The sequence below is a fragment of the Rutidosis leptorrhynchoides genome, chromosome 11 (assembly GCF_046630445.1).
Source record: "Rutidosis leptorrhynchoides isolate AG116_Rl617_1_P2 chromosome 11, CSIRO_AGI_Rlap_v1, whole genome shotgun sequence".
Taxonomy (NCBI): domain Eukaryota; kingdom Viridiplantae; phylum Streptophyta; class Magnoliopsida; order Asterales; family Asteraceae; genus Rutidosis; species Rutidosis leptorrhynchoides.
In genome coordinates, this window is record NC_092343.1 from 219292910 (window position 1) to 219317338 (window position 24429).

Genomic DNA, 24429 nt, shown 5'->3' on the forward strand with positions numbered 1-24429 from the left:
CAAGGAACTGCGTCGCAGGGTAATCACTCAGAGAAAACCGCACCCAACTAAAAAGAAGGGTGGTGACAAAAATTCTGATAAAACGATAAACATGGTGCATGCTTCGCGCTCTGGTCAGAGGCGTAAGGCCGAGCAATTAGAGGAATAGGAGGCGGAAGCTATTATCTTCCGTCCAATGCAAACAATTAATCCTTCACATACGTCCATAATCATTAAAGGTCGCATCACTGACTGTGGGTACAATGTGCGACGGTTAATTATCAACACGGGCAGCAATGTCGACGTAATGTACGAACACTGCTTCAGGCAGCTACCAGTATCAAGTCTAAGATACAGTCACCCAAACTGTTCTGTCGGGGTTCTCCTGCGAATCTGCATAGCCATTAGGGTGCATTGAGGTTGAACTAGAGCTGGTCGATGATAATGATTCAAACCGCACATGGGCTGTCCCCGTAGAATTCTATGTAGTATGTTCTAATTCATGTTACAATGCACTCCTTGGGCGAGTGACTTTGTAGACGTTTAGCGCAGTACCCTCTACTGTTCACGGCATGATCAAGTTTCCTATATTGTTACCATCTGGATGGAGTCTGGAAAAGAGCTACGCGCTTCAGCAACACCACCTAAGCCATTACCTACGATTGGAGAACAGATGCAAAGTAGTTCTATCCTTTTCAATCCGAAGTACCTGGACAAACGAATTCAAATTGGGGGCAACCTTTCAGATGGCATCAAAGTCCAGTTGTGCGACATACTGGTAGGCAACATTGACATCTTCGTGTGGTGTGAGGATGATATGACTGGGGTACCACGAAATACCGCTGAGCACAAGCTGCACGCAAATCCAAACATGACTCTAGTGCGCCAAAAGAAGCGCCCAATGGCGCCAGAAAGAAGCGTATGGTTGAGGTTGGAGGTAGAAAAGCTGGTTTATGCAAACATTCTTAGAGAGGTGCGGTATCAGACTTAGTTCGTGAATCCTGTTTCGGTTAAAAAAGGAGACAGCTCGTGGCGCATGTGCGTTGATTTTAAGGATATCAATAAGACGTGCCCTAAGGACAATTATCCTTTGCCTGAGATTGACTGGAAAGTGGAATCTCTTTCCAGTTTCAGGTTCAAATGCATTTTGGATGCGTATATGGGGTATCACCAGATTCAGATGGCAGTAGTGAATGAAGACAAAACCGCATTCCACACCAATCAGGGTATCTATTTTTACACGAAAATGCCCTTCGAGTTGAAGAATGCGGGGGCAACATACCAGAGAGTAGTGGATTTGGTATTCAAGGATCAAATCGACAGAAATCTTGAGGCATACGTAGATGACTTAGTCATCAAAAGCAACACAGAAGTGCAACTATTGGCCGATATCCAAGAAACGTTCAACTCTCTATGAAAAATCAACATGAAGCTTAATCCTACAAAGTTCAGTTTTGGGGAGGAAGAGGACAAGTTCTTGGGGCATATAGTCATGCCAAGAGGAATTAAGGCTAATCTCAAGAAGATCGAGGCCGTAGAGCGCATGAGCTCCCAAAAATCAAGGAAAGAAGTGCAAAGTTTGCCAGACAAGTTAGCTGCGCTAACTAGATTCCCGTCAAAAGCCGCGGAGCTCTCATTACCTTTTTTACAGAACCTTAAGAATTTATTGAAATATCAGACTTCAGGTGGATTGAAGAGGCCGAAAAAGCTTTTGTTGAGATGAAGTCGCTCCTAAGGGAGCTACCTACTTTGACTGCGCCAATCACGGGCGAGACATTGATGGTGTATCTTGCGACTTCAAATTAGTTTCGTTCTTGTCGCATATTGGGGGTAGGTATGTCTCATATTGAGACTTGGAATAGGTATTGAATGTAATGCTTACTATGTGTTTCCCACTATTTTGGCGCAGGTGCAAATGCCTGTGTATTTTGTTAGCAAAGCACTTAGCGGCATTGAAGTTAACTACCCACCTTTTGAAAAGCTCGTATATGCACTAGTACATACAGCTCGTCGTCTTCGCAGGTACTTCTAGGCGCATCCAATAGTGGTGTTAACTGATCAACCGATAATACAGGTATAAGTCGCAGCACGCACATCCCAATCTCTCTTTTACACAATCTTATAAGACGCCAAATACGCGCTTGAATTAATTGTGATATGCTGATAACATGTGATGACCTGTATTGTACAAGCCTGAGGTTTCGAGTAGATTGGCCAAATGGGCTATCGAATTGGGAGAGCATGAAATCAATTACTCCCCGCGCATGACAATAAAAAGCCAGATACTTACAGATTATTTGGCTAAAACAACGGGAGAAGTAGAGGCACTCGCAGAAAGTCCTACAATCAGTTGTGACGAGAATCAGGTCTGGGAACTACATATAGATGGAGCTTGTGGGGTCGAAGGCGCTGGAACTGGACTGGTTCTCACAAGCCCCGTTAGAGAGGAGTATACTTATACACTCCGGTTCATGTTTACTGTGACTAATAATGAGTCTGAATATGAAGCGTTACTGTCTGGAATGCGTATAGCGCAACAACTCGGAATAAAGCACTTGGACACATATGTTGACTCACAGTTAGTCGCAAACCATGTCAATGGATTGTTTGGAGTGCATGAAGCCTCTACACAGTGGTACATGAAACTGGTGCATGAATTAGCAAACAAGTTTGATGTTTTTAGATTAACACAAGTACCTAGGGGGTAAAACAAGAAAGCAGATGCATTGAGCAAATTGGCTGCTTTGGCTTTCGATCATCTGCGCATAGACGTGTGGGTTGAAGTGTTAACATAAAAATCTATTGATGAGAAATCAACTGCTGCGCCCATCGAAGAGGAAAGCCCAAATTGAATGACACCGTTGGTGAAATTCCTAACTGAGGGCGAACTCCTAGCAGACGAAAAAGAAGCGCGAAAGGTCCGCATGAAAACTCCCATGTATGCATTAATCGAAGGTGTTTTATACAAGAAATCTTATTTAGGCCCAAGCTTGTTGTGCATTGGACCTACTCAAGCTAAAGCGGTGCTTCGATAAGTTCACGAAGGATCTTGTGCTTTACACTCTGGGTACAGAACAATTGTTGCAAAGGTGATGCGTATAGGGTATTATTGGCCCTCCATTCACAGTGACGCAGCAAAAATTGTAAGGACATGCCAATCATATCAACAGCACGCGCCAATAAGTCGAGCACCACGACACCCAATGTTACCAATAACGGCAGCATGGCCGTTCAGCAAGTGTGCCATCGAAATTGTCGGTCCTATTACTGCGTGCTCAAGTACGCTTGAAATAAAACACTTATGTAATACTTTTCAATATACGCGCTTTAACAGTATTTACACCATCATTGCTTGCTCAGGAGGAATAAACTTCTTGGTGGTGGTAATTGATTATGTCACCAAGTGGGTGGAGGCAAAGGCATTGGCAGCAATTACCGGCAGGCGCATCCGTAACTTCTTGTGGGAAGATATTGTGTGCAGGTTTGGTATCCCCAATGAGATTGTTAGTGACAACGGTACTCAGTTTGAAGGCGAGCCTTTTAAGAGCTGGTGTCAGGAGCTGAATATCAAACAGTCTTTAACTTCTGTCACGCACCCACATGCCAATGGCCAATATGAAGTAACAAACCGAGATATTCTAAAGGGGATAAAGGTGCGCCTGAGTTTGTATAGTAATGAGTGGGTCGATGAGCTCCCAAGTGTCTTGTGGGTGCATCTTACCACTCATAAAAATAGCACAGGGGAAACACCGTTCAGCTTGGTCAACGGAACTGAAGCAGTAATCCCCGCAGAATTAATGGTTCTAATAAAGCGCATACGCAGCTTTGAAGAGTCGAGTAATGATGAAGGATTGCGCACTAATCTAAATATGCTAGAAGAGCGCAGAGAAATAGCTGCCATACGAGAAGCAATTAGCAAGCAGAAGATCTCCAAGTATTACGACAAGCGCGTTTAGCCTATGTCATTCAGGGTTGGAGATTATATATGGCGTAACAATGAAGCAAGTCGGGCAGAGAATACCGAAAAGCTGGGACCAAACTGGGATGGTCCTTATGAAGTTATTGTATGAGCGCAACAGTGTCCTATATCCTGGCAGGATTAAATGGAGAACGAATACCCCGAACTTGGCATGCAACCAATTTGAAAAGATGATACGTATAATTGTCAGGCTGCAGCACTAGGGATTGATCACCCCGACTTTTAAACATTTGCATTTTTTTAGTTTCTTTAAAATGTTACTTTGTTTACTTTTAAGACAATTCGTATTTCTTTCATGGTTGCAATAAATTGTCATTTGGATATGACTTGAGAATTTAATTTATTTTACAATAAATAAATTTATTTTTTTTGAATGGAAGTGTTTGGTTACACTTCAACGCACAATATGACAGCAATTATGTACATCCTGCCTCCATAAGAGATGATCTCTAGCACCCGCGTGGCAGAAGCATGTTTGGTAACAAGGCTATAAACGACAAGAAGACTGCAACTCATGACTATAAACGACAAGTATTGGGGTTTCTTGCCCACTAACCTAAGTGTTGGTTCACTTGGAAGACTCTGAATAATTTACTTAATAATGCAATGAAAAGCATTGGCTATGTGCACAATAGTTTTGCGTCGGTTAGTGTTATTAAATTTGGAGTATAAACGAGTATACATTGGATTGGATGCAAATAAAACTTTAAGTTTTCAGAACTTAATACGCCTAGTGACGCGAATAATACAATGAGAAAGATATTGGATTACTTTACTTATTGCCATTATGAAAGAAACAATGCATAGCATTGGTTACATTGTAACGTTATAAAAAGTGCTTATAGTACAAAAGTTAAGTTGGCACGCAGGCCATTACAATTATAGAAAAATTAAAATCTAAACTACGTGGCTTGTTTGGAACGATGCCCTACACTAACGGTAGCAATCCTCCGAACCCTCGCACACAGCGATCAGGCGGATTGCCCCATGGAAACAGAAAATAACAAACTAAACCAAGGATGGGAGGCAACCCTTAACGTCAAAAGTGCCTCATGAAGCACGCTAATAATAGGTGCACCCCTCAAAGGCATTGAGTGCAAGGGGCCAAAAGCAATAAAAGCTTATGGCCCCCCAAAGACCCCCAGTGCCGTTTAAAAAATGTTACAAGGCGCTGTGCAAAGCACGCCTTGCAAGCCTACATGGCGATCATTGGCTCGCCAACTTAAAACTTCATCGATAAAAGATCCTGCACAGAAACAGCAGGATCAAGGGCATCAACTGCAAGTGTTTGGATTGAAATTTTTTCCAGCGCATTGCTGGATTCAAGAAGCTTCTCGTAAGCATCCACTTCAAGTTGATCTGTGATGATTTGGGGAATGACAGCAGGTACCTCAATGTTCTTTGAGATCAAATCCCATAAGCGCACCCGTTCAAGCGCTTTGGTTTCCTTGAGAGCTTGCATGTAAAGCTCTGTAACAATGGAGGCACCTAGCATATGGGCGGCAATGGTTGGAAGTGTTGCGCGTTGATATCGGGCAAAAAGTCACGTTTTTACCCCCTAAATTAAGCCCTAAAACAATAAAGATTAAAAAATTTTCGGCAAAATTATCGCTTTTTTGTTGATTTTGTAGATTAAGTGATTACAAAGGAGATGCAAAAAGAAGCAAGTAAAACGGAGCTAAAACGAAGATTCTAGAGCGAAAACGGTGAAAGACAAGAAATCAAGTTACTATCCAGTGAATGAAGGCCTGACCAGCACACCATACGGCTTGCCATACGGCCTGCCAATATGGATACGGTTTGCCAGATACGTGCCAACACACGAGCCACCATGCGGACTGCCTTGCATACGGCCTGCAAATACGGCCCACCATCCGGCCTGCCATACGGCTTGCCGACCGTATTTGGCCAAATTCTGGTATATTTAAGGGTTTTCTCCATTCATTCCAAGACACTCAACATACAATTCAATTTACATTTTCAATATTTTAGTTAGTTTTTAGTAGTAGTTATCTTAGCTTTTATTTTCCGGAGGATATCAAGGCGAGTCCCTGCGATCCCGGGCAGATTAGTTCGGCTTTTTCAGTTTTTTATCTGAAACGCTAGTCTTTTGTATTAAACATGTATTCTTATCTTTTATGTTTAATAATGCTTTCCGATATTGCCATGATAGCTTAATTTATCTGTATATTGCCATGATAGAAGTTTGGGTTAGCGTAATTATGTTAATATAGTACGGTTACTATTATAATACTAAACTAGGAAGTCTGATAGATTTGTATGCTAGCATCTTAAGGATTGACCAACTTAGGTTGTGATCAGGACTTGTCCACCTATATGAAATTAGCTACTTCATAGGATTAAGACCCCTGGTTATACTGTATCTGAAGATTCTAAGAACTCGGTATGGCCGGAGTTCCCGAGAGGCATCTAATGCACTTTTAGGACACGGAACCTAGGAATTGAGACATGAATGACCTAGTATGCCTATTGACTGTTCTAAAGAGACCTCCTAGGAAATGTTAAGATCTAGTTAGTGCCTTTACTATATGACCCAAGCCTATTGCATGTTCTTGTCTGATTGTTGCCCTAGGTCTTAGTCATATCAACTGTTTAGGTACTTATTAGGTTTCTATCTGCTTTACTATCAGTATATTAACTGTAATGCTGTATAATGTTTGATTTGTTGTGATCTCACTAGTATGATGAAATGGTTGTTAGTTTTCAATTAAGGTTTTGCCAACTTAAACCGACGGACTCCTTCCGTTTATGATCAGTGTTCAATCAACACGGCACGTTGTTATTCAGTTATCTAAACTGATAACGAGGGTTAGGATTAGAGCTTAACTTACTAATAGACCTAGTACTCTACTGAGGATAACCTCCGAGGTATTGTTACACTTCAGTTATCCGACCAAGTGACATACTTCTCACTGCTCAAAGAGAACTCCGAGAGTTCGGAGATAAGTAGTTCTGTGTAATTGGCTCATCCAACAAGATCAACATCAATCCAAGCATAGTCTTAACATAAGCATAATTACCTTTCCCTAACCCAATACTGATATCTTGGTCAACATTTCCCTGATCTGCATACTCTGGATATCCTTCCACTTTATTTACTTTTCTGCAATTAGTACCTTTAGCTAAAATCGACCACTATCTTTATCTAGGTAATTTAACTAAAAGACAATTATCCCCTTGATCTTCAATTCGTTAATCAGCATAAAGTTCGACACTAGGTTAACTTACACCTTCTACACCTTAGAAAGTAAACGTAAATTTAGGCCCCGCAAAATATAAATAAATGAAGACACTGTGTGCTACCGAATCGGGCACCCTGCGACCTAACGACACCGCAGAAATAAAACCGCCCGTTAGTGGCATATCAGAGCTGTCTCTTCTTGGCGCCACTGCCAGGGATCGAATATTTTGATCGAGAAAGATTTTAAACAGACAAAGTATTATTTGGTGGTGTCTAAGAAAGACAATTATACACGGACTTGGTTATTGAATTTTCCGAACAGTCTCCAATTATATTGGAACCAAAAGGATCCTGCCTCTCCGTAGTCGGCCTGGCCACCTAGATGTAAGTAATCTGTCAGAAGTCCTATCAGTTAAGATATCCGATCTGGTTAGCGAACGAATTTTAAGAAAAATTGTTTTTATTAAATTATCGATCCTTTTAGTAAATTAATATTTTCTAAAAGTTACTTTTAAGTCTTTTTATTAACAGAAAATCTAAAAAATCAAAAAATGGAACAACAAGACACCCTTGATTCTATGCATAAGTCATGCTTAGAGAAAAGAGGAGGACCAATCACCTTAGGAACCGAAGGAATTCCTGAAATCAGTTCACACATGATTAAACTAGTCAGTATGATCTGTAAATTTCAAGGATTACCAACTGACGATCCTAACTTTCACATAAACAAATTTATCAGTCTGATTGACTCTTTTAAGGAGGAATCAAACGAGAAAAACATTTTAAAACTTCATCTTTTTCAATATTCACTTTCTACACACGCTTCAGCATGATTTGACGCACTAATTCAATTCAAACATGAGAGGATTTAGCCACTAAATTTCTAAACAAATTTTATCCACCCTCCCTACAAACTTGTTTAAGAAATGACATCACTAACTTTTCCCAAAAAGAAAATGAGTCATTGTGTGTAGCATGGAATAGAGTAAAGATGATGCTTAAAAGATGTCCGAATCATTCGTTAAATCGGGTAGACATAGTCTGTACGCTTTATAATGGTTTGACCAAGGAAGATAAGTCTCTCCTAGACATGGCTTCGCAAGGCAATTTCATATCTCGAACAGCAGATGAAGCATGGGATCTCTTGGATACAATAGCTGCACAACAGGAGGATTGGAACAATGAAGCTGCTGAGAAGGATGACGTCTTCGCTCATACGGTAAAAATGCTGGAAACCAGGTTACAAGATCTCACCCTAACTCTTCAAAGTTTACAAATTCCTAAGAACTCTGATGCTACTAGAACCAATCTAAGGTATCCTTACCCTAGATGGGCACACAAACAGCAAAATAACTCGGATCATAATATAATTTTTCCATTGCACAAACCTACTCTCCACTCTAAGGAAATTTTAGCTGAATTTATGAAAAAAGCAATACATGATAAACCTTCAAGTCATAGAATGCCAGAACAAGTTCGACACTTTGATAAATACTTTTGAAGAATTAATCACAAATTTTCAGCTTACGCTTAAACGCTTAACCATTAAAATTGATATTGAGTGTAGTAAGTTTGATGCCCTAGTAATTACTAGAGGTGGAAAAGAAACAACTATCAATATAACCATACAAGATTTTTCCGATAAGGAACCTGTGCAAATTGACCCAGTCGTCAATCCACCGGAACCTATCTCTCCTAAGGCCCCGAAAATTATTCCGCGCGCCCGGATACCTTTCCCAGGTAGGCTTAGGAAGGAAAAACAAGAAGCACAATTTCCTAAGTATTGGGATATTATTAAGAATTTTCATTTGAATGTACGTCTAGTAGATGCTTTAGTAGAGATGCCAAACTGCACTAAATTTTTCAAAGAACTACTTTCAAACAAAGAGAGATTAAGAGAGATAGTTAGCTTGCCCTTAAGTGAAGAATGCTCGTTAGTGTTACAGCATGGAATTTCCCCTAAGTTAGGAGATACAGAAAGATTTACGGTACCTTGCTACCTGCAAGATGTCCAAATTAGCAATGCGTTAGCAGACTTAGGAGCCAGTGTAAACTTAATGCCCTATTCATTATTCAAGAAGCTAGGATTAAATGACTTAAGGCCAACCAGAATGACTATCCAACTGGCGGACAGATCAGTTAAAATTCCTAGGGGAATAGCTGAGGATGTCCTAGTCAGAGTGGATAAGTTCGCATTTCCCATTGATTTCGTCATTATGGATATTAAGGAAGACACGAAGGTCCCAATCATTCTTGGCAGACCATTCCTGAATACTGCCAAGGCCGTAATTGACGTTCATGAGAAATCATTAAAGTTAAGGGTTGGAGGAGAAGAAATCACATTCAATGTTGATCGCCTCATGAACCATCCTAACGAAGAGGATGTGAATCTCTCTGATTCTTTTCAAGAGCTCGTCAACGAATACCTGGAAGAGACTATGGCCATTTGCAGTCAATATCAAATTTCTAAGGATTTGTTCTTTACACCTCCTGAAGGAAATCTTGATAACCATTCTGCCATAGACCTTAGTCAACTCATATCTCCCCTCTCTGAAAGTAACTTTCTTGGCAACACTATTCAAATAGCACCTCTAAGACAAGGCATTCCTTTACCTCTATTAAGGAGAAGACCGAATGAAGAGACAGATTTCATTCTGGTATATCAAGAACCCCAGTCAAGGGAAGACTGTGAGGAATTTCCCGAACCCACCTTCAAAACTAAAGAAGACGTTTCTGAAGAGGAAGCATTAAGAAGGAAAATTTCCAGAAATGAAGAATAGATAGCATCAGTGACCGCTACTGAAGAATCAGAATTCCAGGAGAAGTACGACTCGTTAGACCGTAAGGAGATAGCTAGGATTAAGCCATCTATCGAGGAGCCTCCGGAATTGGAATTGAAGAAGTTACCCGACAATCTGGAGTATGCATTCTTAGAAGGAGAATCGCAACTCCCTGTGATCATATCGAAACACCTCGCGCCACAAGAGAAGGCAAAATTGCTTCAAGTCTTGAAATCACATAAGAAGGCAATTGCTTGGAAGATCTCCGACATCAAAGGGATCGGCCCCAACTATTGCACCCATAAGATCTTCATGGAAGATGATTTCAAACCATCAGTTCAGAGGCAAAGAAGGGTCAACCCTATGATTCAAGAAGTCATCAAGAAAGAAGTAATCAAACTTCTGGATGCCGGTCTGATCTATCCAATCTCTGATTCACCATGGGTCAGTCCTATTCAAGTGGTACCTAAAAAGGGAGGGACGACCGTAATTCAAAATGAGAATAATGAGCTTATTCCAAATCGGGAAGTCACCGGTTGGAGGGTTTGCATAGACTGTCGTAAACTAAACGATGCAACCCAGAAGGATCATTTTCCATTACCATTCATTGATCAAATGTTGGAACGTCTATCGGGAAATGAGTACTACTGTTTCCTAGACGATTTTTTCGGCTACTTTCAAATTCCCCTCGATCCAAAGGACCAAGAAAAAACAACCTTTACATGTCCTTATGGGATATTTGCTTATCGACGTATGCCCTTTGGGTTATGCAATGCACCAGCTACATTTCAGCGATGCATGGTAGCAATATTCCACGACATGATTGAGCGTTGTATGGAAGTCTTCATGGATGACTTCTCAGTCTTTGGTAGTACCTTTGATTCATGCCTTTCAAACCTTGATAAGATGCTCACCCGGTGTGAAGAATCAAATTTAGTTCTAAATTGGTAAAAATGTCACTTCATGGTAAAAGAAGGGATAGTTTTAGGACATAAGATCTCTAAAGCAGGAATAGAAGTTGATAAGGCTAAGATTGAGACCATCACTAAACTTCCAGAGCCTACCACGGTAAGGGCAATAAGGAATTTCCTAGGACACGCTGGTTTCTACCGACACTTCATTAAGGATTTTTCAAAGGTCACACAACCACTCACTCATCTCCTAGGAAAGGAAGTCCCGTTTGTCTTCAATGAAGAATGTCGAAAAGCATTCAACTATCTGAAAGAGCAGTTAACACATGCACCGATCATGATAGCTCCTGATTGGAGTTTACCCTTTGAGATCATGTATGATGCGAGCGATTTCGCAGTTGGATCAGTGCTTGGACAACGGGTAGATAAACACTTTCATCCAATCTATTACGCAAGAAAAACCTTAAACGGAGCTCAATAGAATTACACTACCACGGAGAAGGAGCTGCTGGCTGTAGTATTCACCTTCAACAAATTTCATTCCTATCTTATCCTGTCCAAGACTACAGTCTATACAGATCATTCAGCCCTCAAATATCTATTCACAAAGCAAGACGCAAAACCAAGACTCCTACGATGGATCTTACTCCTTCAAGAATTTGACATCAAGATTAAGGACAAGAAAGGAGCAGAGAACGTCGCAGCAGATCATCTTAGTCGTTTGGAGAACCCAACAATGGAAAAACTTGCAGAACAAGATATCAGAGATAAATTTCCGGAAGAACAGCTTATGAGTTTAGGACAAACTCACATAGGATCACAGTTTACTGACACTCCTTGGTATGCCGACATGGCCAACTACTTTGCTGCCAGAGTAGTACAAAAGGGTATGAGTACCTCCCGAAGAAGGAAGTTCTTCAGGGATGCCAAGTACTACTACTGGGAAGATCCTTACCTATTTAGAATTTGCCCTGATCAGATAATCAGGAGGTGCGTAGATGAAAAGCACGCAGCAGGGATTCTTCACCAATGTCACCATGGACCAACTGGAGGTCATCATGGAGCGAACTTAACCGCAAGGAAAGTCTACGAATTAGGATTCTACTGGCCGTCTATATTTCGAGATGCGCAAGAGCTTGTAAAGCGTTGCGACGCATGCCAAAGGCAAGGCAATATCTCTATGAAGAACGAGATGCCTCGGACTAATATCCAAGCTTACGAGATCTTCGATATATGGGGATTAGACTTCATGGGCCCATTCCCAAAGTCTAACGGGAAAGAATATGTCCTCGTAGCAGTAGATTACGTCTCCAAATGGGTCGAAACTCAAGCATTTCCAACTAATGATGCCAAAGTCGTCACAAATTTCCTGAAGAGACTATTCTGCAAATTTGGAGCTCCCCGTGCAATAATAAGTGATAGAGGCACACACTTCTGTAACACTCAGTTTATGAAGGTGATGCAATAATACGGAGTTACCCACAAGATGTCCACTGCCTATCATCCGCAGACCAACGGACAAGCAGAGGTCATGAACAGAGCACTCAAAAGAATCTTAGAACGCACTGTCGGCCATCATGGAAATAAATGGGCCGAGAAGCTAGATGATGCTCTGTAGGCATTCCGGACTGCTTACAAGAATCCTCTAGGAACTACACCCTACCGAATGATCTATGGAAAAGCTTGTCACCTTTCACTAGAACTCGAATATAAAGCTCTCTGGACGCTGAAGACCTGCAACCTCGATCCCTCAGTTACCGGAAGACATAGGAAAATGCAATTGAACGAACTCGCCAAATTGAGAGACCAAGCATATGAAACGTCATACATCTACAAGGAACGAACGAAGCTTACGCATGATGCAAAATTAATCCCTACAAAGTTCTCCCCTGGAGATAAGGTTCTTCTCTTCAATTCTCGGTTCAAGAAGTTCGCGGGAAAATTTAGATCAAGATGGAGTGGCCCATACAAAGTTGTACATGCTTTTCCACACGGAGCCGTGGAGTTGGAAGGACCTACTGGTAATTTCAAGGTCAATGGCCACCGGTTGAAAGCCTATCTAGAAGACCACGAAAAGGAGGAGCACCTCTTCTCCTTTGATCCATTCTGAAGATCTGACAAGGAAAAGTCGAACTGTAACGACTTGATAAACAAAGCGCTCTTGGGAGGCACCCCTTGCTTATCCTTTTTTATTTCTTATTATTTTCAATTCAATTATTTTCAGTCTTAAGATATTATTTCTGTACTAACAACTAAGCGCCATAATTGCACTTAGTGCTTACAAGTTTATTGAATATGTTTAGGCGCAATGCCAAGTTCAGGAGCATCAGCTTACATTCCAGTTCGCAGGAGGAGGACTCCTGTAGTTTACTCATCCGGAAGCAGTGCTGATCAGAACAGGCCATCAACAGGGCAATTAGGCCCAAGGAGATTAATATTAGAGAGTGTAGACGAAGATATCGGCACAGCACCGCCATCTCCTCCCGTCCGACGATCTAGACGTCTAGCCAGGAGACCGGCCGAGCATACACAGTTGCCAGATACGCATGAGCCAGAGATAGTGATACATTACGGAGCTACGTTGAGTAACCCTGATGTTGCATGGGCACTACTCAGAGATCAGCAGAGACTTTATAAGGCTCTGAGAGCATACCTCCAGCGTAAGGGGATGTCACACGGTAATCTGGGCCCATCTTCATTCAGGCTATCACGTCGCGTTCAGCCGACACGACGGTCTACGACCTGGCATTCCACACCAGCTTCAGTTCACTCCGTTGCCTCCGCTGCTATGCCTGCACACGCTACTCCTATCCCAATCACGCCACCTACCCCAGTCACAAGCTAGTTCCAGTTACTGTATTGCTAGAGGGTTGTCATTTAGTCACTATTCCTATTTCAGTGGAGCCTCCAACGGCCCATGCATTTGAGATTACTGGGAGCATACATGACGAGGAGCTCTTCCCAGACTTATCCCACCTGGAGATACCGACAGACTTATGTCTAGAATCTCTACTAGGCCCTGAGATGGATATAGGGCAGCCTTTCGAGCACTTGCCGATCCTGGAGGATGATGACGTCTTCAAATACTTTGCAGAGCCGACACACATTGACCAGGATAGTATCCCATAGACTACTTTATCTTTATTTTATCTTTTAGTTTTTATTTTTGAAGCATTGTACTGAAAAATTATATATATTGGAAATGCTGCCTTTCTCTTTTTGTTCTTCATGCAGAAATATGTAGGAGATTGAACGTAGGAAGGCCCAGCACTAGGAAAGTAACACGACCATAGGGAAGTAATCTTTCCTCAAACCTATTTCAACTATAACGCACTAAAATATCTAAGTATGGGGTAACCCCTCAACTAACTTAGAATTTTAGAAGTCATGTCCTTAATTTATAAAGTATAAAAATATTCTTTCTAAGAGAACATTAGGGATAATGTTCTTCTAAGTGTGGGGTAATGGGTAAGGTTTTTAAAGGTCGAAAGTTTTATAGTCAAGTAACCATAAAACGCCAGGTTTTGAAAAAATTCTTTTGTCCAAAAGCAATTAAGCAATGGATATTGGGTAATTTTGAAAAATTCTTACTTTGTTTTTGCCCAAAAGATCTAATAAAATTGCTAGAAATCAGTTTTTGGAATGTTCATTAGAACATAACGATCAAGCTGAGACTAATGTTTTGTGTCAAAAGATTTCTTTTAAGAAAATATGTTAAAGGCTACGCATGATCAAACACGACCCCTACTCTAAAATGTGAGGAATATTGGACCCAAAGTATCTGTATGACCCATCAAATCTACAGTACTTTGTTATTTCAATTGATGAGCGTGCCGGTGTGCGGTTCAAGTTAGAACTTGGTTCAAACATACGTTTCAAGACCAATGGTTAGTAAGCGCCATACGTGGTGCAGGTGCGATACTCATTCCGAAATCATTCTGAATAGAGAAGACAAAAAGCCATCCATTTCCGTTTCCACTCCACGCAATTTTAAACCGACCAACTCACATAAAGAGTTGATGAATCAGAAATATTCACCCCAAATTCACTCCCAAAATACACCATTCACATTTCATTCCCCTTTCCATTTCACCAAAAAGATCCAGAGGTTAATGAAGAGATAGATCGATCTAATTCGCTTCAAAAGCACTAGTCGAAAGATTCCGAACCCCTGATTATTTTTGATAGGTCAAAGACCTATTTTTAGTAGATTATCACTTCCTCTCTGGGCACCAGGAACGAAAGACAAAAGTTATGAGGAAAGGGTATGCCAAAAAAAATGTGTTTTTGAAAGAGCAAAGTCTCTAATAAGGCAAAAAAAAACCCAAGAAGATGCCCTGAAGAATGCTGGAAGAGCAAAAGAAAATTCTAGACAAAGTCTTAGCAAAATCCTCCTCTTCCGAAGAAAACCTTTACGGAATTCTCAGCCATTATCTATCCAAAAATGGATACTCTGAAGAGTCAAAGTCTATCAATTCTCTCAAATCAAAAGATCTGGATACCTTTCACCGAAACTCATAAATTTCCAACCAAACCCTATAACCCGTCTTCCTCTTGAAAGAATGCTTAGGAAGAAGATCAGTGCTGTAACAACCCAAACCAACCCGCGAATAAACCACGTGAAAATACAAAATAAATTTTTTTTTTTTGCTGAACTGCCACCTGGCGCGGCGCGCCATATAGGCCGCGCGGCGCGCCAAACCTGACTGTCCGGAAAGTCTTTAAATGCGAAAATGTTTGACTAGTTCCCGACATATTTAGGCGTAACGCTTTTAACCCCATGTTCCATATATAAAAACTAGCACGTTCTATTAATAAAATTATGTTTACGAAGCGGGGCCCACATCGACCCAAATTACCCTTTAAGTATCAAAATACAATTTTCGACCATACGACTTTTAATACAAAACAAAGTCGAGCATGGCGATTGGGGATACGCTACCCAATCCTAATAAATCCAAAAGCAAGCCTTCTACGCAAACTATGCAAGTCCTCTAATCCTCGCGCTTACCCGAGCCACCATCCGCATGCAATCTATAAAAAAAGTCAACAACGAGAGGGTAAGCTAACGCTTAGTGAATGATAATATACTACATACATATATATGTATAAAATGGACACGCCACAAAATAACAAATACCGCATACCGAGGCATCCATATATAAAGCACTACACTAAGCATACCGTACGATCTCTAAGCAACGAGCTAAAGATACAACAACAATATAAGTTCACCAACGACGATGTGAACAACGCCAAATAGCTACACCCGGAGGGTTAGCTACAACACAACAATACATTAATATATAACAATATAAACGAACAAGGTTAACACCTTAACCCAATACCGAGAACCATGTACCACAATGAAGATTGGCCGAACTACACGAGCCTTAGTAATCCGAAACCACACGAGATTACTATCTTCACAACATCGAGGTTGGCCGAACTACACGAGCCTTAGTAATCCGAAACCACACGAGATTACTACCTCAATAAGATGACCGAACTACACGAGTCACCATGAATCCGAACTACACGAGATTCATTTGATAAGATGCCCGAACTACACGCGTCATCGTGAATCCGAACTACACAAGATTCATTTTGATAAGATGACCGAACTACACGCGTCATCGTGAATCCGAACTACAAGAGATTCATTTCTCCAACTCAAAACCCTTCGCCATTGGGGTTATATCATCCACATCACAATCACGTGTGATAGTGTACACACAAAACGTGTACCTCGCCAAAGGTGGTCAACCAAAACGCACAACCGTGCCAATTGGATCTAAACGCAAGTCTATCAAATCCACCTATATGTGAAGGGGGCTCTATAACCGAGAACCACTTCACCCGACCCGCACCCATCCTACACATACATATGTACATAGGATATTATCACTCACCTTGAAGTCTTGAAGAGTGCTTCCAAGTAATCAGCAAGTCACCAATGGGAAATACCTAATCCATTATCACAATTACAACATTACACTTAGAGTGGATTCACAATTCAACCCAATTCAACCATTAGTGCAATTTCGACCCAAATGCACTTCCAAGCACAAACTGTGCCCAAACTAACCCATAATCACTAACACAAGTGAGAATGGTCCCAATATGTCAATTAAACTTGAACTCAAGTGTTAAACACGTGTCATACCCATTTTGACACTTAAACCCTAATTTTGACCCATAAAGGTCAAAATCTCATCCTTTACAAGTTTTGACACCTAAACACATTTAACTCGGTTCTATACTTCAACTTAATCCATTTTAAGTTTATAAACATCATTAAATCGCCAATTGGGTCATAATTACCACCGAACGCTAATTTGACCCAAAGTCACAATTAGTCAACCATAATACCCTAAATGGGTTCCAATACTTCAATAATCACTATACCTAGTGATTAAACTCCAAACCAAAGCCTAATCAAGGCCAAATCGTCATCCAACCCAAAACCCGCCAAGTGACAAGAATAACTAATCACCATAAACCCATTTCATCACCTAAAAGGGTTACACAACAATTTAACTCAAAACCCTAACTTGAATATCAAATCAAATAAATGAAATTCGGAGTTTGAGCTTACCAATACCACCACAACGTAGCTAGGAACGAAAGGAACAACTTTAAAACCCGAGACTTTGAACGATTCGAGCTTCTTCTTCGCCAAAACCTCAAATCTCTCTCTAGACCTCTCTCTCTCTCTCTAAGAATGGATGAAGATGATGAATGGATGTGAAATGATCCAAAGTTGGATCTAAACCAACTGATATGGCTCACAAATCCGGCCCCAAGTGAATTTACCAAATTACCATTCATTTAAAATAATTAAAAACAAAGGATTCTGTCAGCGCGATTCGGCGCGGCGCGCACCAGACCCGCGCGGCGCGCAAGTAGTCAGTTTCAGGTTCTTTTGCTTTTTAACTAAATATAAATATTAAACGAAGCCCGTTCTCGTATGTCTTTTATAAACAAGTATACAAAATAAATATTCGGGTCTTACAACTCTCCCCCACTTAAACTCGATCACGTCCTCGTGATCCTCGTCACTTAACCAAACAGACCCCACTTACGGTCCTAAACATAAGTTCCAACCCGACTTTCCTAGGCAACTATTCTCATTGAAGCACCTTTAACACTAAAATCGTCATCCGCGATTTTCTCAAATCCACAATCCGAGCACTAAAACCATGCTCAATCCCTCACATCGGGAAACTCAATCAATCTCGAACCGAGATATCAACCCTCTAGCGTAACGTTACCAAGTACAATGCTAAAAGCAACCAAGTTTAAATCCTAAAGTCAACAATCCGAAACGATGAAGACCGAACCAAACGAACCCTTACGGATTACACCAATCACTAAACATCCATTGTAGTGCGCAATACGACCAATATGCAACTACCGTAACATCATAATCCAACGGCTAGAACCGATAGCGCCCAAAACGACTATGAAAACGCAAAACCCAAGGTGTACGAAATCAACCATCGTCACACCCGTAACAAACATGTGAGCGAAACACGGCTATCGCCTCACTAATCCCACAACATGGTCCTCACGACCCCACCATCGACGTATAAAACGACCGATAGTTCCTGCAACATGGTCCTTACGACCCTACCATTGGTGTATCAAACAACCAATAGATCACACGACACGAAGGCTGGCCGAAAACACACGCGCCCTAGTGAATCCAAACTACACGCGACTCACTACCTTCACCACAACAACAATCGGGAATGGCCGAACTACACGCTCCATAGTGAATCCGAACTACACGAGAGTCACTATCCCGGAGGAATGACCGAACTACACGAGTCATTTGTGAATCCGAACTACACGAGACTCACTCCTCAATAATGACCGAAACCACACGAGTCATTTGTGAATCCGAACTACACGAGATTCACTTCCACAACATCGAGGTTGGCCGAACTACACGAGCCTTAGTAATCCGAAACCACACGAGATTACTACCTCAATAAGATGACCGAACTACACGAGTCACCATGAATCCGAACTACACGAGATTCATTCCAATAAGATGACCGAACTACACGCGTCATCGTGAATCCGAAAACACACGCGATCCACAATCTCAACACAGGAATGGTACTCGCATTTCCCACCGGTACTCGCATTTCCCGATAGTGTTACACCATACCGACATAACACTACTCCCTTGATGAAGTCAGCGGACCCCGAAGGTCATGCTCCACCAATCACAACACCGGATGAAGTCAGCAGACCCGAAGATCATGCTTCACCGATCACAACACCGGATGAAGTCAGCGGACCCGAAGATCATGCTTCACCGATATAACACCACGCTCATGATGAAGTCAGCGGACCCCAAAGGTCATGCTCCATCAATCACGTATTCCTATGATGAAGTCAGCGGACCCTAAAGATCATGCTTCATCAAACAACCATACCATAATCAAGCAAGAACCACCTATACCAAACATAGGTACCAAACAATAATTCTCCACAAGAGAACCCGACACACACCTCCCTTAACCGGAGGATTTTACCTTGCTCGCCAAACACGTCCATTATCTCTCTACGAGATTTACCACGTTACCACCTCGGTGATGATTCAAATCCAAACCATAAGTACAATCTATCCGAAATTGTACTCTACCACAAATCGACCCAACCAGGTCTCGACAACACTTTCCGGATCTACCAAAAGCATCATCCGAAATCTCACACTAAAACTTCCTCGTGCGGGAGTGTAACTCCCCTACTTAGAACCACGTTCCATATCCACAACTCGTACAACGGCACAATGCTACCACAGGTAGACTTTACCAACAATTGGGCTCACACGACCCATTACCACATCTTGCTCCAACCTTGAGCACACGAAGGATTTTAACCAACCCTTAAACACTTTGTACGAAAAGTGTACCGCAACACAATCGGAGTCGAACACCACGCTAGTAGGTATAAAAGAGGCACCTAATGTCGCGTCATAAAGACTCCATTACCAACACACATCGAGATTTAAAACACTCGATCTCAAGGGTTCCAACCAACCGACGAACCTCATGATTCGTCACTTCAACATCAAAGCGAACACGCGCTTAACAACCAAACACCAAAACCATTTCCGTGGCTTGGTAGAAACGTTTCCCAAATACTAAGGAATGCTTGGTTGCACCAAGTCTTACGCTCTTTGCCCGTCAATCAATCATCAACATAGGGTACTTCCATTAGGAACGTCACCCATAGCATAACACGCACAACAAAGGCACGCAACTCAAACTCAAACGGCATTTGATAAATAATCAGAAGACATATTTATCAAAATTAAACGTACCTTAACGTCTCCTGGCAGCACCCGTCCCCGCTAACTTGGGACATCCCGACTTACGATGTCCTTCTTTTTGGCAATTGAAGCACACCATACCATCACCCTTTGGTACCGAACATTCCCAAGACTTGTGACCCCTCACGCCACAATTATAACATCTAGCCGCACTAGAATCCGACATACCCGTTGGCGTACCACCCGTGCTCACACTCGGACCCTTAGCCCTCTTACTCGGAGCACCATAAGAAACGACCCTTCGCTCACTTGAAGGTTAACCCTTTTTCGATCGCGAATACGACTCGAAACCTTTAGCCAAGTCGAATAATTCCGAAAACGATTTTGCTTGACCCCGGCTAATTTTACTTTTCAAGTCATCATTCAAGGTCCGATAGAAATCTCCCATCAACAAACGATCATTCCCCAAATACTCCGGACAAAAACGAGCCTTCGCCATAAAGGTCGTCTTGAGAGTACTCAAATCCATAGATCCTTGTCGCAAATTTCGCAACTCATTACGCAATTCCCACAAATCGGCCGAAGTCCGGAACTCCTCGAAGAATTCCTCCTTAAAGTCGTCCCACGATAAAGCCATAAACGTCTCGCCACCGACAAGATCAATCTTACCATCCAACCAATCCCTTGCCCTACCCCGCAACAAACTCGTAGCGAGTCTCGTCTTTCTCTCAGGAGGGCAATCAATAGTACGGAAACACCCTTCGACGTCCGAAATCCAAGTTGTGCTTATCAAAGGATCCGGCTTTCCGTCATACATCGGGGGTTTAGTCCTCATGAAGCTCTTAAGATAACGCTCCATTTCACCACTACCCCGAAATTCGGAATACTTCCTATCCATTCTTTCTTCCAACGCACCCATTTACTCCGCAATGGCGGCCGGAACTCTAGTATTAAACTCCTCGTCATTCGTCTCGATCTCGTTTCGAGTCGCCATTCTAAAGAATGCAAAACGATTAGTCCATGAACGTATAAAACCATACGCACCACACCGCCCCATCTTGCTAAACACTCGTTGTACATCACTTGTTAGACACGATTTGCACCCGTAATAAGGTTTGCAAGTTCTTATTATGCACACACGCCGCATCGACTCGTTAGTACAACGAACGTCTCGCTCGATGATATACACAAACACAACCAAAATTCTACGCGGTACAAACACACGCGAGAATTATTATCACAACACAACAACATATTAATAATATCCGCATTACTAATATAAACGTTAGTCAACCAATAGCCAAGGCACTAACCAAACCCATTCCGACCCGTAATCCTACAAGTCCCGCAACAATTAAGCACACACACAAGTCTAAGTCTAGGCACCTATCTCAAGTCACCTAAATCCCTTAGACCATGCTCTGATACCACTTGTAACAACCCAAACCAACCCGCGAACAAACCACGTGAAAATACAAAATAAATAAAAAATTTGCTGAACTGCCACCTGGCGCGGCGCGCCATATAGGCCGCGCGGCGCGCCAAACCTGACTGTCCGGAAAGTCTTTAAATGCGAAAATGTTTGACTAGTTCCCGACATATTTAGGCGTAACGCTTTTAACCCCATGTTCCATATATAAAAACTAGCACGTTCTATTAATAAAATTATGTTTACGAAGCGGGGCCCACATCGACCCAAATTACCCTTTAAGTATCAAAATACAATTTTCGACCATACGACTTTTAATACAAAACAAAGCCGAGCATGGCGATTGGGGATACGCTACCCAATCCTAATAAATCCAAAAGCAAGCCTTCTACGCAAACTATGCAAGTCCTCTAATCCTCGCGCTTACCCGAGCCACCATCCGCATGCAATCTATAAAAAAAGTCAACAACGAGAGGGTAAGCTAACGCTTAGTGAATGATAATATACTACATACATATATATATGTATAAAATGGACACGCCACAAAATAACAAATACCGCATACCGAGGCATCCATATATAAAGCACTACACTAAGCATACCGTACGATCTCTAAGCAACGAGCTAAAGATACAACAACAATATAAGTTCACCAACGACGATGTGAACAACGCCAAATAGCTACACCCGGAGGGTTAGCTACAACACAACAATACATTAATATATAACAATATAAACGAACAAGGTTAACACCTTAACCCAATACCGAGAACCAAGTACCACAATGAAGATTGGCCGAACTACACGAGCCTTAGTAATCCGAAACCACACGAGATTACTATCTTCACAACATCGAGGTTGGCCGAACTACACGAGCCTTAGTAATCCGAAACCACACGAGATTACTACCTCAATAAGATGACCGAACTACACGAGTCACCATGAATCCGAACTACACGAGATTCATTTGATAAGATGACCGAACTACACGCGTCATCGTGAATCCGAACTACACAAGATTCATTTTGATAAGATGACCGAACTACACGCGTCATCGTGAATCCGAACTACACGAGATTCATTTCTCCAACTCAAAACCCTTCGCCATTGGGGTTATATCATCCACATCACAATCACGTGTGATAGTGTACACACAAAACGTGTACCTCGCCAAAGGTGGTCAACCAAAACGCACAACCGTGCCAATTGGATCTAAACGCAAGTCTATCAAATCCACCTATATGTGAAGGGGGCTCTATAACTGAGAACCACTTCACCCGACCCGCACCCATCCTACACATACATATGTACATAGGATATTATCACTCACCTTGAAGTCTTGAAGAGTGCTTCCAAGTAATCAGCAAGTCGCCAATGGGAAATACCTAATCCATTATCATAATTACAACATTACACTTAGAGTGGATTCACAATTCAACCCAATTCAACCATTAGTGCAATTTCGACCCAAATGCACTTCCAAGCACAAACTGTGCCCAAACTAACCCATAATCACTAACACAAGTGAGAATGGTCCCAATATGTCAATTAAACTCGAACTCAAGTGTTAAACACGTGTCATACCCATTTTGACACTTAAACCCTAATTTTGACCCATAAAGGTCAAAATCTCATCCTTTACAAGTTTTGACACCTAAACACATTTAACTCGGATCTATACTTCAACTTAATCCATTTTAAGTTTATAAACATCATTAAATCGCCAATTGGGTCATAATTACCACCGAACCCTAATTTGACCCAAAGTCACAATTAGTCAACCATAATACCCTAAATCGGTTCCAATACTTCAATAATCACTATACCTAGTGATTAAACTCCAAACCAAAGCCTAATCAAGGCCAAATCGTCATCCAACCCAAAACCCGCCAAGTGACAAGAATAACTAATCACCATAAATCCATTTCATCACCTAAAAGGGTTACACAACAATTTAACTCAAAACCCTAACTTGAATATCAAATCAAATAAATGAAATTCAGAGTTTGAGCTTACCAATACCACCACAACGTAGCTAGGAACGAAAGGAACAACTTTAAAACCCGAGACTTTGAACGATTCGAGCTTCTTCTTCACCAAAACCTCAAATCTCTCTCTAGACCTCTCTCTCTCTCTCTCTAAGAATGGATGAAGATGATGAATGGATGTGAAATGATCCAAAGTTGGATCTAAACCAACTGATATGGCTCACAAATCCGGCCCCAAGTGAATTTACCAAATTACCCTTCATTTAAAATAATTAAAAACAAAGGATTCTGTCAGCGCGATTCGGCGTGGCGCGCACCAGACCCGCGCGGCGCGCAGGTAGTCAGTTTCAGGTTCTTTTGCTTTTTAACTAAATATAAATATTAAACGAAGCCCGTTCTCGTATGTCTTTTATAAACAAGTATACAAAATAAATATTCGGGTCTTACAAGTGCCGTCCTTACTTTACCGGTGGAGATATCGATTCTTTACCAAGCCTATGATGAGAACTGTTACACGATTGGCTTCTGAGCGACAATACAACTAGAATAAGACACCCTAAACACTTGAGTGATATGAGTGATCCGTTAGTGAGGAGCCTGATCATGTATACTCTACATCTGAGAGTTGGAAAGTACGCCTTTTCCACTATGGACGCAATTGAAATCTAGTGGACAAATCATCGAAGTTCGAAACTTTTTCTAATACTTTCGAAAGATGTACTGACTTCTGATGAAGGCATAATAAAAAGATCTATGGGTAGGGCAAGGAAGAATCTATTAGAAATATCCTGATATTCTCGCTTTCTTGCTTGAGGACAAGCAAAGCTAAGTGTGGGGTATTTGATATCGGGCAAAAAGTCACGTTTTTACCC

General features: G+C 41.6%; 1 protein-coding gene across 1 annotated transcript; it reads left to right on the forward strand.

The window, feature by feature from the left end:
• Positions 1-1405: 1405 nt before the first annotated feature.
• Positions 1406-3935, forward strand: LOC139875408 (uncharacterized). The gene is made up of 5 exons (XM_071862745.1): positions 1406-1569; positions 1665-1761; positions 1889-1975; positions 2172-2614; positions 3314-3935. Exons 1-5 carry the CDS (start codon positions 1406-1408, stop codon positions 3933-3935), a joined length of 1413 nt encoding a protein of 470 aa, XP_071718846.1.
• Positions 3936-24429: the final 20494 nt, after the last annotated feature.

Coding starts and splice junctions, on each gene's coding strand:
- LOC139875408 (XM_071862745.1), top strand. CDS start 1,406: ATGAAGCTTAATCCTACAAAGTTCAGTTTTGGGGAGGAAGAGGACAAG. Junction 1,570..1,664: donor GTGCAAAGTTTGCCAGACAA/GTTAGCTGCGCT, acceptor ATCAGACTTCAG/GTGGATTGAAGAGGCCGAAA. Junction 1,976..2,171: donor AAAAGCTCGTATATGCACTA/GTACATACAGCT, acceptor GTATTGTACAAG/CCTGAGGTTTCGAGTAGATT.